The sequence below is a fragment of the Hordeum vulgare genome, chromosome 1H (genome assembly GCF_904849725.1).
Source record: "Hordeum vulgare subsp. vulgare chromosome 1H, MorexV3_pseudomolecules_assembly, whole genome shotgun sequence".
NCBI classification, from domain to species: Eukaryota; Viridiplantae; Streptophyta; class Magnoliopsida; order Poales; family Poaceae; genus Hordeum; species Hordeum vulgare.
Genome location: NC_058518.1, coordinates 512,803,076 through 512,817,150, shown reverse-complemented (window position 1 = coordinate 512,817,150; position 14,075 = coordinate 512,803,076). Strand labels below are relative to the sequence as shown.

General features: G+C 47.8%; 1 protein-coding gene across 2 annotated transcripts; it reads left to right on the top strand.

The window, feature by feature from the left end:
• The first annotated feature begins 7,396 nt into the window (after positions 1 to 7,396).
• On the top strand, positions 7,397 to 10,232 carry LOC123452471 (RNA polymerase sigma factor sigC). 2 transcript variants are annotated; one of them, XM_045129134.1, is made up of 7 exons: positions 7,397 to 7,664; positions 7,847 to 8,019; positions 8,102 to 8,683; positions 8,749 to 8,976; positions 9,070 to 9,210; positions 9,330 to 9,530; positions 9,716 to 9,807. In XM_045129134.1, the coding sequence occupies exons 1-7, from the start codon at positions 7,535 to 7,537 to the stop codon at positions 9,722 to 9,724; spliced, it is 1,464 nt and encodes a 487-aa protein (XP_044985069.1). In that variant the 5' UTR covers positions 7,397 to 7,534; the 3' UTR covers positions 9,725 to 9,807. The 2 variants fall into 2 exon arrangements, with proteins under 2 accessions (XP_044985069.1, XP_044985062.1); XM_045129127.1 differs by having other exon boundaries at positions 7,402 to 7,664; positions 9,732 to 10,232.
• Positions 10,233 to 14,075: the final 3,843 nt, after the last annotated feature.

Below are 14,075 nucleotides of genomic sequence, written 5' to 3'. Positions count from 1 at the left end.
AACCATCGACAGTTAGAAAAGTATAATTAAGAATGCTGAGCGAAAATCCACCCGAAGTTGGGTGGAAGCATTAGCTATCCGATGAAATCATGGGCGTTGGAGATCTGTCTCTCTCTCTCTCTCTGGGCTCCGGCGGGCCTCGTCGTAGCAGCGGGCCGGACCGGGAGACCATGGCGTGCCCTGGCGCCCTGGAATTTTACTCCCAACTGTATTTCCACCTTCGCCTTCCCCGTGCGCCTGCCAGCGGCGAAATCGGGCTTCATTGGCTCGTTCGACAAGCTCTGTTGGCGTACGGACAGAGGGCCGAGAGGGGATCCCAGAATCAGCCTGCGAGAAGGAGCGATGACATGGCCCCAAAGGGATCCCAGATCCCACAAGCTCCTCTTGGCGTACGGCGGATGACAGCGGTGCGTCGCTTGATGGCCGAGGAAGGAGCGGAGAAGAGGAGAGCCAAGACGGTGATCGAGGGTTCTCACTAGCTCATGTGTCATGTGTACTGCTCCCCCCGTCGTTCCTAAATATAAATAGACTTTTAGAGATTACATTATAAACTACATACGGATGTATATAGACATATTTTAAAGTGTACATTCACTCATTTTGTTCTGTACGTAGTCTCCTAATGAAATCTCTAGTGAAGAACCCCTCATAATCATATCTTTTTTTAGAGTGATCTCTAGTGAGAACCCCCGATGACTAGTGAAAACCCCGATGAGCAGAGCAAGACGGTGATCGAGGAGTAGTATATGTGTGGTAGGGGTGTTTGCATTGCAACGAAAGAAGAAAAATACCGCACACCTTTTGCTAATAATCATATCTTTTTTTCTCGCCGATTCCTCCTTCTTAAAAAAGAAGAAGAAGCTATCCACTCTTTGTACAACCATATTTGTCCAAAGTCCATTTTCTTGAGGTCTTCCGTCGTGAATAATCTTTGATGAATTGCTTGCCCAGTAGAAGCGAACACATGCGAGCTAGGAATACGATGGTCATCCGAGACATACGCAATGGCGTGCCAAGTGCCATCCCAGCCTGTCATCATGCTGAATAAGGAGACATACGTCCTCCTTCGGAACGAGTCTCACTCTCTTGTGGTCCTGGTCACACTTGTGTTCCTTGCCATGGTCATCATGGGACGTCTTTGGCGGAAAAAAAAAAACTCCCTGCTTCATATTCCAAACCAACCAGCACAGATTACAAAACAATGTTGTGCCTAGCAGCACATCAAGTTCAAAAGAAAAAAGAAACAATGCCAACATCGGCAGCTAGATAAAGCATGGATGAACCGCAACCGCTGCGTCCTCCGGAATCGACCCACCACGATCCAAGGCTCCGATCCTCCGCATACCAAGCAACGCTTCCAACAAGCAATGCGATGACGCTTCAACCCGGACGTGTCCTAGGGTTTCCCCCGATACGCGGAGGGTGGTGGTGGATGGAGACCACCGACACTCTCCAGGAAGAAATGATGGCATCCGTAGGTGTCACCGCATCGGAGCTGGAAGAACCGACTAGGATTTCTCCCGCACTCCAAACCCCACCGCCAACCAGACCAGAGCCAACCAGCCAACTCGCCGCCCCACCAGCATGCGCCACCGCGGTCGCGACGCCACCCACGCTGCCTCACTGAGATCACCACCACGAGGCTAGACGATGAAGACAGGACAACAACACCGTAGCCACGCAGGAGGGAACCACCTCCACCGCTGTCGTGCGGTAGGGCCCTGCCTCAGGCACAGTCGCGGACGCCGACCGAACGCAACAGCAGGGCATACCAGACCACTCCTGGCCCGACCAGGCCTGAATCGAGCCCACTAAGGCCCCGCTGGCATGCTGCAGCAGGGTGGCACCATCGCTGCCAACACCCCCATCGCCCATCGCCGCTCCCCCGTCTCCCGGAAGCCACGCTGCCGACCCGCCCCGCCATCGGCCCTCCCAGACCCAGTTGGGGCCCAAAGGGCCCAGATCTGGGGCCGAGCAGGTGTCGGCAGGCCGCACCCACCCCCACCGCCAATGGCGACGCTGCCGCCCAACCAATCTCCCGCGTAGCACCAGGATACCCCCGCCGCCAACGGCGATGTTGCCGCCCAACCAATCTCCCGCGTAGCACCAGGATACCCCACTGCCACGCGGACCTCCGCTGCTAGGAACACCCCCGGTGCCGCTCCATCCCGCGCCAGAGAGCAACCAAGAGGGGAATGGCCGGGGCCGTCGCCGCCAGCGTCGCTCGGGCTAGGCTCGACAACGGGTGCCGGTGATGGCGGCAAGGAGGGAGGGGTGGGGAGGGCTGGAGGAGGAAGGGCCCGGCCGCGGCCGGTCGCCCGCGGGGACGACGCGGTCGTGAGAGCGAGGTTTTTTTTCTTTGAGCAAGGGGGTCATGGACGTCTTTCGCCGCCTCATTCACATCAGAGTCATGATAACCATCTTTGTTAGCATCTTGGATGCCGTCTGTGACTTTATTATCTTGGATACCCGCAAACAGCCATGTTCACGAATCAACTGTTCCCAGTCCGGGTCCTTGTGCTTCTTAGAGCATCTTCAGTCACGCCCCCCAATAGCCCCTCCCCCAACTCTTTTTTTCGCCGACAAGGAAAAAAATGTCCCAGTCGCTCCCCGATGTATTCGTTTTTTGCCGGGTTAGGGTCGAAATTGGCCCCGGCGATCCGAGGCCGAACCCATCACGCTGGGGCACGCCCAGGGGTGCCGTCGACAAAGTTTTTGGCGCGAGACAGTTGTGGACCGGCCGAGTCAGCGACTAGCGTGGGGTCGTCATCCTCATCGCCTCCTTTCCGGTGGGAATCAATGCGAAGGTTGCACCGCCGGTCAGTCTTCCATTGATTCTTCACGAGCGGCACAGTGAAGGCGCGTCCCGACGATGCACATCCCGTCTGTTCCCGCCACGCGTTCACAGCGCACCACTCCACGTGCCTACCCGCCCGTGGCTATATAAGCCCCCCCCCCCCCCCCCCCCCCGCGGGCGGCCACACACCTCTCTCGCCGTCGAAGCCCTCTCCTCTTTTGCATCTTTCGTCACCGGCACCTCCTCTCCCTCTTTCTCCCCCGAAATGGCCGAGCGCTTCCACGGCGACGGAGCGGCAGCCAATGGCTTCGGTTGCCATCACCTCCGCAAAGGGCGAGGCCTGCTACCTCTTGAGCTTGCGTTGGCAATGTCCAATGGGCCTTTCGTGCTTCACCGTTTATTGTGGAGTAGGAAATGTCGTGGTGTCCTCGATGCTGACGATGATACATGTGAGGTGGTCGTTGCAGGAGTATTGATCAGTGCAAACCCTACATATTTATCCTTTGATTCTCCTCACCAAAATTGGAGTTTTCTATCACTAACGTGTGTAACCGATTGTTTGGCAACTGTTTTTTGAGGATGGCTCCACTAATGGTTGTAAGCGAACTTGAAGTCTAAGTATCCAATACGATGTATGATGATGATGACATAGGTAGTCAACCTCGACAAATTCCCTCTTCTCAATGTGTGTGTAGTATGATGGTTCTTCCCCTTTTCATTTTATTAACGGGCAACCTTCTACGTGATCAATGGAATTGATCTTTAGACTTAGTTTGAAAAAGAAGCAATTGTGAAATAAAGTACTATAGTGTCGTGGGATGGAGCGCTACATCCATGTTTTGAAAGTTCATATGACTACAAGACAGGCTTTTGGGGGCTTCTCTACGCCACAAGAATGTACTAGAACTAGGAATGGATGTGGTGTTGTCGAAAGAGGAAGACACTACCTCCAGAGCTAATGACAACAATGATTTGACAACAATAGGGACAAATGAGTCGTGACTCGTTAGTGGCTTAGGTATAAGGTTGACATAAGCTATATTGGTAGGCTTGCTATTTGAAATTATTTGCTTATTCTCTTTTAGTGATGATGCACTATTTGAACCAGTGAGGGTTTCACCTTTTGTATTTCACATTAAGCTATTAATTAATTATACATCTGACATGTGGAATGCTGCTAGATCATAATCTATTTCCCCTTTCCTTCTCCTCTGCTCATACTTCACACAAACAATTAATTGTAATACTTATTTACATATCTATAAATCTGAAATTACAATTAATTTATTTTAAATTCTAGATTTAATTTGTAATTACAAAATTACACAAGGACAAATATATGTAACTCAGGGATTCAAGTGCAAACTACTTGTTTGTACATTTATAAACCCCACATCAAGCAAAATATATGTGCAAACCAGCCTTACAGATGTGCATATTACTGAACTGTACATTTCTAAACCCAAAAATTGCATGAGAACAACTATACTCCCTCCATTTTTGTATACAAGACCACTATCAAAATTATAATTTGCAACTATAACCTGCCACTAACATCAATCGAGGTAAAATTGATGAGGTTTGCCTCATACTAGGGATTGAGGACATTAATACCCCATGCATTCATGCGGAAGTAAGAAGGTTGGTTTGCATGCACCGTGTTAATCAACCAAAAACAGTGACGGACCCAGGATTGGCTGACACCCCAGGACAGAAACCAAGGGCTAAAAACTACCCAGAAAAAACTTTAGTTTCAAGGGATACAAAAGTCAATCTATGTTGCATAATTAATAAGAAATCAAACATAATATTCAATGGCAACATTTGTTCAATCATGGGTCAACTAATAAAGCAAGACAAATTAAAAGACGATATGTAGCATAGATAGATGATACAAATGATTGATAGTTTGATATCAAATCAAAGGATTGGTTGACCTGAGTTGAGTCTCCCATGACTACATCTTCAATAGCAGAAGAAGCCAAACCTTCAATCATCAATTGTGAAATGCAAATCAGTGCATGATATAGCAGGTAAAACTAGTTAATAATAGATGTAAAATGACTTTTAACTTGTTAAAACTAGTTAAAATGTGAAAACTTACGTATAAGACGAGGCAAAAGGCCTTTACGTGTGCGATAACCTTGAAATCGCTCGTTTATCTTTGATTCTTCAATAATAACAAATACATCTCGCTCAATGTAACATACCATTCTATGATTCATCCAATCATCACCCATTTTGTTTCTTATCAAACACATGTGGAAGATTTTGTCTTTGATTTTTGAAATCCTCGTAATGTTGCCTAGATTTAATATGAGCACTATCGTGCTTGCCAACATGGTGATTAAAAACTTTAGGCCCATCCTTCCAAGATTTGAATCCATGTTTCGTGAATGCTTCAATACAATAGTTTTTAACTCTTGGTTGCTTAAACAGAAAATAATAAAAGAAAAAGGCTGCGAAGATTATTGAACCAAAAGTTATGAAAGCTTCTACCATTGATCTATGCATATGTATGATTAGTTGGTTGGCAAGGACCCATACTAATGTATTCCCTTCTAGCAAGATCTCTAATGTCTACATCTAAATCCTCAATGGGTATTCTTGTACCAGGGTCCGATTCAACATCACCGGGTTTGAGTTCAGCTCTACCATTAGGGGATTATCAGTTGTTTGAGTTGAAGGACTTGTTTCCGCGGTTTTGGTGGTTCGAATTTGAAAAAAAAACAATTTCCTGTTTCTTTTACTCATCTTGCTTTCCTGTACAATTTTAGACAAACAAAAAATTCAATGTCAAAACGGTTGATCTATATCTAATAAACAGATAAACAATGACATCTAGCAAGTAAAATCATCATCAATACTAAAAATATGGCTTCTATACACAAAGGGGGGTGGGGGGTACCTCGCATCGCGCTGGATAAGTGGACAGGCCAGAGGGGGGCGGCCGGCCGAGTGTTGGAGGGGGCTAGGGGGTATGGGGCCGAGTGCTGGAGGCAGCGACCGGCGAAGGCGGGGAGCAACGGCGGGCGGCTTACATGGCAGTAGTCGCAAGCCTGCAACCACTGGGGAAGGGGGATGTCTGTCTCGGCTGTCGGGCGCTGGGAACGGGGATGGGGACGGTCGATCGGGCGTTGGTGGGGGATGGAAGCCGGGCGCTAGAGGCGGCGACCGGTGACGACAAGCGGAGATAACGGGCGCTGACGACGGGAGACGTCTAGGGTTCGAGGCGTCGCGGGGTCGTGTTTGGCTGGTCACGTGACCGCAAGCTAGCCAGCAGGTTGACTCTGCCTGGGCCTGTAATATGGCTGCGCCCCAAACCAATTTGTATATATATATAGGCCTAGTATTTTTCTTCACGCCCGAGGCAATGGCCTGGGCTGCCGGGGGCCCAAATCCACCCATGACCAAAGAGGAGTGAGAGAGTTGTCTTGTTGTGTGTTGGAGAGGTAGAAAAGACTAGTTTGCAACATTGGCTTAAGTAGCCATTAATTTTTTATATCGGTTAATTAATATGAGTTCGTTGCCTTGTGTATAAAAATGAAGAAAGTATGCAATTTCTCCCTCCGAAAGTGCAAACAACCCAAATTGTACATTTTTAAACCTAGAATTTCAAAATAATAATAATGCAAAAACTTGGCCGAGAGAGTTGGAAATACCCATCTCATATTGTAATCTAACAGTTCAAGAATTTTAAAACTAATGCATGCCTAGTTAAAAAAAATGGTACATTATCAAAAATAACTACTCCCTCCGTTTTAATATGTAGCGCACATGGTTTGTTGCTCCAAAAACAAAAGCATAACGTGAAGCTGTACTTTTATACCATAATAACCCCGTCTGCACACTCTTTGTACAAATCCATGTGGATGTTCGCTGCACCTTCCATGACCATTTCTTTCCAAAGTAGTTCAGGCCCAAATTCTACTCCCCCCCGTTTCATGATATAAGAGCAATTTTTACACTAGCCCTCCGTCTCATAATACAAGAGCATTTGTATTATGAGATGAAGGCTAGTGTAGAAAATGTTCTTGTATTATGAAATGAAGAGAGTACTAAAGAATTAATACACTATATATATATATGGAAATGGTGGGAGTACGTAGACAAAAAACTTGCACATTTCTAAATCCACAACTACACAAAAACAACTATTCGTAATTCCAGCTTCTCAAAAGTGCAAGCTACCCCGGGTACACATTTCTAAATTTAAAACTACACCCAAAAAAAAGTGCAAGTCTTGCTTCCGGCAAATGCCAAACTACACATTCTTTTGTAAATGAGCATCTGTCAAGTCAAGAAAAAACAAAAGGAATCAAAATGTATCCAAGAACAAAGAATTAAACCCAAGCGAATTAAAAATTAAAACATGTTCACATGTATTACCTTGGTCCCAAATTAGTTATCTTGGTCGGCTGTATTAGACAAGTTAAAGCCCTCGCATACTTTTTCATGTTTGACCATGTGTTTATACTCATATTTCAAAATTAAATTAAATTTGTTTCTCATGTTGTCTAGATATGAGGAGAAGACGGCAAAATATCTCATGAGAGAAACAAAAAAAAGATCCCAGCTCACTTTCACCCTCAAAAGATGCCATCTTTTTTCTCTGCTCGCCTGCCCAACCAGAAACGGGGATTGATAGGTCCCCTGCGACTCTATCCCCTTCTTCTGTCCATCCTCTATCCCCCACCTGCGCCATTGCCATTGCCATTGCCGCAGCTGTCCGGCGCCATGGGTCTGCCCATGGTGCGCGGCCCGTGCTGCTGCTCGTCCTCGCCGTCGTCTTCGTCCTCTTCCTCCTCCTCCTCGCCGTGGATGCTGCAGGCCCATCTTCCCAGGCACCCCCACCCTCGCCATGGATGTGAGTGCTCGACTCTCTTCACTTCTTGTCCAATCTTCTTTTCTTCCCCGTGCGAGAACAGAGTTACCTGACGGTTAATAATCGTCTGAAATCTGAATGACTCTGTATGACTGGATGTTTGGATGGATCGATAATTTGGTAGGTCGCAATCTGAACATTTCTTGTTTCTGTGCTGGATGCAGTGGGTGGCAGGTCAGTTTGCTCTGAATCCCTGAGAGTTCTGGCCCTGCATCTCTTGCTCAATCGGCGCGCTCATCTTAGCCGGCGCCAGGGGGACATCACCAGAACTGCTGCAGCTTCATCCGGTTTGCTTCAGATAACAGAGAACAAGGCAACCAGCTTGCCGAAAACAAAGGTCCCACACCCTGTTTCAGTCACATGTGTGGTCTTACTTTTCTGAATTTTGGTACAGAAAATGACCACATTCTCAATTCCAGGTGGATGCAGATAGAACATCCCTTATTGGTGGTGCTCTTGACAGAAATGCGCAGTTCGACATGATCTACGAGGACATGTCTTCTTGGATTAATGTAGCACACACAAGCAGCAGCAGCAGCTTGGAGTATAACTTATTGATGCAAAACATCCATGTGTTACAGAGTAGTTTGACTGCTCAAGATTTGGTGATGCTGGAGAGAGATATCCTTGTACATATTGAACAGCTTGGAGCTCTGAATTGGTTTAACGCCTCGAGGTCCAGCGCCACCATAACACCGACCTCACTTGAATCAGATTTTGCACTCATTTGGAATGATGCTGAATTCGCTCCGGTGACTCCTCTCAGTGAGCAAAGCGACGATCAACTGGTCCTTATTCGAAGCGGAAAAAGCCAAGAGAGGAAACTCAAGAGAATTAGAGCATTAGAAAACATCTCCGGGGTTTGTGTAAAAGCATCCTCACGAAAAGCAAGAAAATCACACAAGTCCACTAGTAGTCAATTTATATCCGAGTGGAAAAACTATCCAGGCCGGCGAAGGAGCATAGTTCGCGAACAGTCGGAGTTGCTCATGACTATCAAGGTATCCCCCTCATCAGTACTCTCATTGGCATATTGTTCATGTCCTCATCTGTAACATTTTCCCAGGAATGTGCAAACCTTGAGAAGATCAGGGAAAACATGGTGAAGGAAGGTCAGGAGGTCTGCTATCATAAGTGGGCCAAAGCAGCTGGAGTTGATGAAGCGGTCCTGAAGAGTAGACTGCAAGCAGGCTACTGCTGCAGAGAGAGGTTATTAGTGACCACCGAGTGGCTTGTCAAGTACATTGCCAGGACATACACCGGAATGGGAACAGCTTTCGAGGATCTACTCCAGGTTGCAAGCTTAAACTTTTAACCTCTCCTTATCTCCTGTACCTTGACAACTAGCAACCTTTTGTAACCGGCCTTGTTGGAAATGACAATGCAGGCTGGGAAAATGGGTGTCCTTGATGGTGCTGAGAGGTTCGACAGCCAGAGAGGATGCAAATTCTCAACCTATGTGAAGTACTGGATAAGGAAACCCATGCTAGCGCTCCTCGCTGAAAATTCTGGAGTGATCCAGCTGCCCGTATGCCTCTGAAACCAACAACTATTTCCATATGTGTCAGTTTGTGTTTCTTGCAAGAAAAGAAAATCATATACCTTTGTTGATGATATGGAACTGACAATGGAATTATGCAAGTGTAGGCAAGGATGGATTGTATCATCCGGAAGTTCAGGGAAGCTAAGCGGGCAATTCGATCCAGCACTGGGAGGAACCCAATAGACGCGGAGATCGCGACCTTCGTTGGCGCGTCGGTTGCCAATGTTAGATTGGCACGGAAATGCTCCCGTCGTGTCGTTTCACTCTATATGGAAGTTGGAGCCGGACAGAACGCCAAGTTTGTGGTATTGCCCTCTAGCCTTCTCTGAATGCCCTCTCACATTCAGAAACCAGAGTTATGAATGATCAATGAATCAATGGAAATGTACAAACTTTTCAGATAAGAGATTAACAACTCCCCCATTATCTGAGAAACTACAGTTAGTACATACAGTACGTCTATTTGAACGGCGAATAAATCTGTCTGAAGGGTGTTTGAACTGCAGGACGTGACCCCAGACACATCACTAGAAGACCCCGAGGAGGCCATCTTCCGGAGGCAGCTGAGGGAGAGGCTTCTCTTTGTTCTGGACAGGCTTCCGGCAAGGGAAGGGCGCGTGCTGAAGCTGCGGCACGGCCTCGAGGATGGGAGGTGCCGGTCCTTGGAGCAGATCGGGGGCATCTACCACGTGTCCAAGGAGTGGATCAGGAAGATCGAGAAGTCGGCCATGTCGAAGCTCAGGAACGAGGACGTGCACAATGAGCTCAAGGACTTCTGTGGATTCTAGAGCTGGCACCTACCTTCCTAGTGCAGATTGGCACACTGTAGCTCCGCCATGAGGCCTAATTTTCACTGAGATTGTGGCAGGGTTCCATAGGAGTTTGTATATATTTGAATTACATTGCAGCGCATGACACACTTGTCCCGATGGTGGCTGATGGGTACATGTACAGGGGTTAACCTGATTATATGTTGGTGAATAGACAATGAAAAATGAAGTTCTTTAGTTTTCAGTTTTCTTAGAGCAACTCTAATTGGCGTGCTATCTTAGCGGCACGCTATAAAAAAGAAACTTTTAGCGCCTGCTTACTCGAATCGGGCGCTCCAGCAGATGCGTTAAAGCCGTGCATGTTGTAGAGTTGGCAGGCGCCCGTGCATGTTGTAGAGTTGGCAGGCGCCCGTGCGCGTTGAACAGCAAATCGAACTCGCGCGCGAGACCAACTGCCTTTCCAGCCGCCCCGCGCTGTCGCCAGAGAAATTGCCCGATGAAACGCACCGGCGACATCCCCCAAACCCTCCCTACACCCACGACCCCTCCGCCGATGCCGACGGCGCCCCTCCTCCAAGCAGCGCCGCCGGCACCCCACCTCCAAACATTGGCCTCGCGCGCGGTTTGTTCATGGCGCCGCGGACGACCAGCGCTGGTTGACGTCGCGCCACCGCCCACTGTGAAGCCACGAGCCCCGTCTTCAAGCGACCGAATGCGGCAGCGGCTACGGCGGAGACGACATCTCGAAAGAAAAAGGCAACGGACGATGTTACTAGGCGGCCGAAGAAGAAACTTGCATGGCATCCGGTCGCGGCTCTACCGAGTGTAGAAGTACCGGAGAGCTCGTAATTTGTTGTGCGGGCGCCCGACACGGACAAGGTGTTTGATGAAATGCCCACAAGGTATGATTTTGTCCCTTTTTGTTGTTGTTTTTACATAAATGAATGCATATGGATAGCTTAGTTTTCTTTCAATTGCTTTGTTGTTTCGATAATAACACATATATGTCAACTGTGGGTGTTGGCTCCAACATTTTTCATTGCTCTCAAACCAATGAAGTGCATGCAGATGGTCATGAGTATGGGGTGGATGAAGATGGTGAGGGAATCGTCGAGGCACCGCAAGGAAGAGCGGGCAACTACACCACTGACGAAGATATCTTGCTATGCCATGCATGGTTGGTTGTGTCTATGGATGCAACCGTTGGAGGGGACCAAAGTAGAGGTACACATTGGGACCGGATGAAGGAACACTTTGATACACAGAACAAGAGTGGCATTGTGCGCACCGATAGATTTCTTCGTTTCCGATGGTCGACAATCAACAAAGATAGTCGAAGGTGAGCTGCGGCAATGAAGTCAGATTGACACGAGAAACCCAAGTAGCACTAATGATAGAGATGTTGGAATTATGCCCTAGAGGCAATAATACATATAGTTATTATTATAATTCCAATATCAAGATAATCGTTTATTATCCATGCTATAATTGTATTGAATGAAGACTCATTTACATGTGTGGGTACATAGACAAAACACCGTCCCTAGCAAGCCTCTAGTTGGCTAGCCAGTTGAACAAAGATAGTCAGTGTCTTCTGATTATGAACAAGGTGTTGTTGCTTGATAACTGGATCACGTCATTAGGAGAATCACGTGATGGACTGGACCCAAACTAATAGACGTAGCATGTTGATCGTGTCATTTTGTTGCTACTGTTTTCTGCGTGTCAAGTATTTATTCCTATGACCATGAGGTCATATAACTCACTGACACCGGAGGAATGCTTTGTGTGTATCAAACGTCGCAACGTAACTGGGTGACTATAAAGATGCTCTACAGGTATCTCCGAAGGTGTTAGTTGAGTTAGTATGGATCAAGACTGGGATTTGTCACTCCGTGTGATGGAGAGGTATCTCGGGGCCCACTCGGTAATACAACATCACACACAAGCCTTGCAAGCAATGTAACTTAGTGTAAGTTGCGGGATATTGTATTACGGAACGAGTAAAGAGACTTGCCGGTAAACGAGATTGAAATAGGTATGTGGATACTGACGATCGAATCTCGGGCAAGTAACATACCGAAGGACAAAGGGAATGACATACGGGATTATATGAATCCTTGGCACTGAGGTTCAAACGATAAGATCTTCGTAGAATATGTAGGATCCAATATGGGCATCCAGGTCCCTCTATTGGATATTGACCGAGGAGTCTCTCGGGTCATGTCTGCATAGTTCTCGAACCCGCAGGATCTGCACACTTAAGGTTCGACGTTGTTTTATGCGTATTTGAGTTATATGGTTGGTTACCGAATGTTGTTCGGAGTCCCGGATGAGATCACGGACGTCACGAGGGTTTCCGCAATTATCCGGAAACGAAGATTGATATATAGGATGACCTCATTTGATTACCGGAAGGTTTTCGGAGTTACCCGAAATGTACCGGGAATGACGAATGGGTTCCGGGAGTTCACCGGGGGGGGGGGGGGGGAACCCACCCCGGGGAAGCCCATAGGCCTTGAGGGTGGCACACCAGCCCTTAGTGGGCTGGTGGGACAGCCCAAAGGGGCCCTATGCGCCAAGAAGAGAAAATCAAAGAGAAAAGAAAAAAAAGGGAGGTGGGAAGGAAGGGAAGGACTCCCACCCACCAAACCAAGTCCAACTCGGTTTGGGGGGGGGAGCCTTCCCCCCTTGGCTCGGCCGACCCCCTTGGGGCTCCTTGAGCCCCAAGGCAAGGCCCCCCTCCCTCCCACCTATATATACGGAGGTATTAGGGCTGGTTTGAGACGACTTTTCCACGGCAGCCCGACCACATACCTCCACGGTTTTTCCTCTAGATCGCGTTTCTGCGGAGCTCGGGCGGAGCCCTGCTGAGACAAGGTCATCACCAACCTCCGGAGCGCCGTCACGCTGCCGGAGAACTCTTCTACCTCTCTGTCTCTCTTGCTGGATCAAGAAGGCCGAGATCATCGTCGAGCTGTACGTGTGCTGAACGCGGAGGTGCCGTCCGTTCGGTACTAGATCGTGGGACTGATCGCGGGATTGTTCGCGGGGCGGATCGAGGGACGTGAGGACGTTCCACTACATCAACCGCGTTCTCTAACGCTTCTGCTGTACGGTCTACAAGGGTACGTAGATCACTCATCCCCTCTCGTAGATGGACATCATCATGATAGGTCTTCGTGCGCGTAGGAAATTTTTTGTTTCCCATGCGACGTTCCGCAACAGTGGTATCAGAGCTAGGTTCATGCGTAGATGTCTTCTCGAGTAGAACACAAAAGTTTTTGTGGACGGTGATGTGCGTTTTGCTGCCCTCCTTAGTCTTTTCTTGATTCCGCGGTATTGTTGGATTGAAGCGGCTTGGACCGACATTACTCGTACGCTTACGAGAGACTGGTTTCATCGCTACGAGTAACCCCGTTGCTCAAAGATGACTGTCAAGTGTTAGTTTCTCCAACTTTAGTTGAATCGGATTTGACCGAGGAGGTCCTTGGATGAGGTTAAATAGCAACTCATATATCTCTGTTGTGGTGTTTGTGTAAGTAAGATGCGATCCTACTAGACACCCGTGGTCACCACGTAAAACTTGCAACAACAAAATTAGAGGACGTCTAACTTGTTTTTGCAGGGTATGCTTGTGATGTGATATGGCCAACGATGTGATGTGATATATTGGATGTATGAGATGATCATGTTGTAATAGAAAATATCGACTTGCACGTCGATGGTACGGCAGCCGGCAGGAGCCATAGGGTTGTCTTTATACTAACGTTTGTGCTTGCAGATGCGTTTACTATTTTGCTAGGATGTAGCTTTAGTAGTAATAGCATGAGTAGCACGACAACCCCGATGGCAACACGTTGATGGAGATCATGGTGTGGCGCCGGTGACAAGAAGATCGTGCCGGTGCTTTGGTGATGGAGATCAAGAAGCACGTGATGATGGCCATATCATGTCACTTATGAATTGCATGTGATGTTAATCCTTTTATGCACCTTATTTTGCCTAGAACGACGGTAGCATTATGAGGTGATCTCTCACTAAAATTTCAAGACGAAATTGTGTTCTCCCCGACTGTGC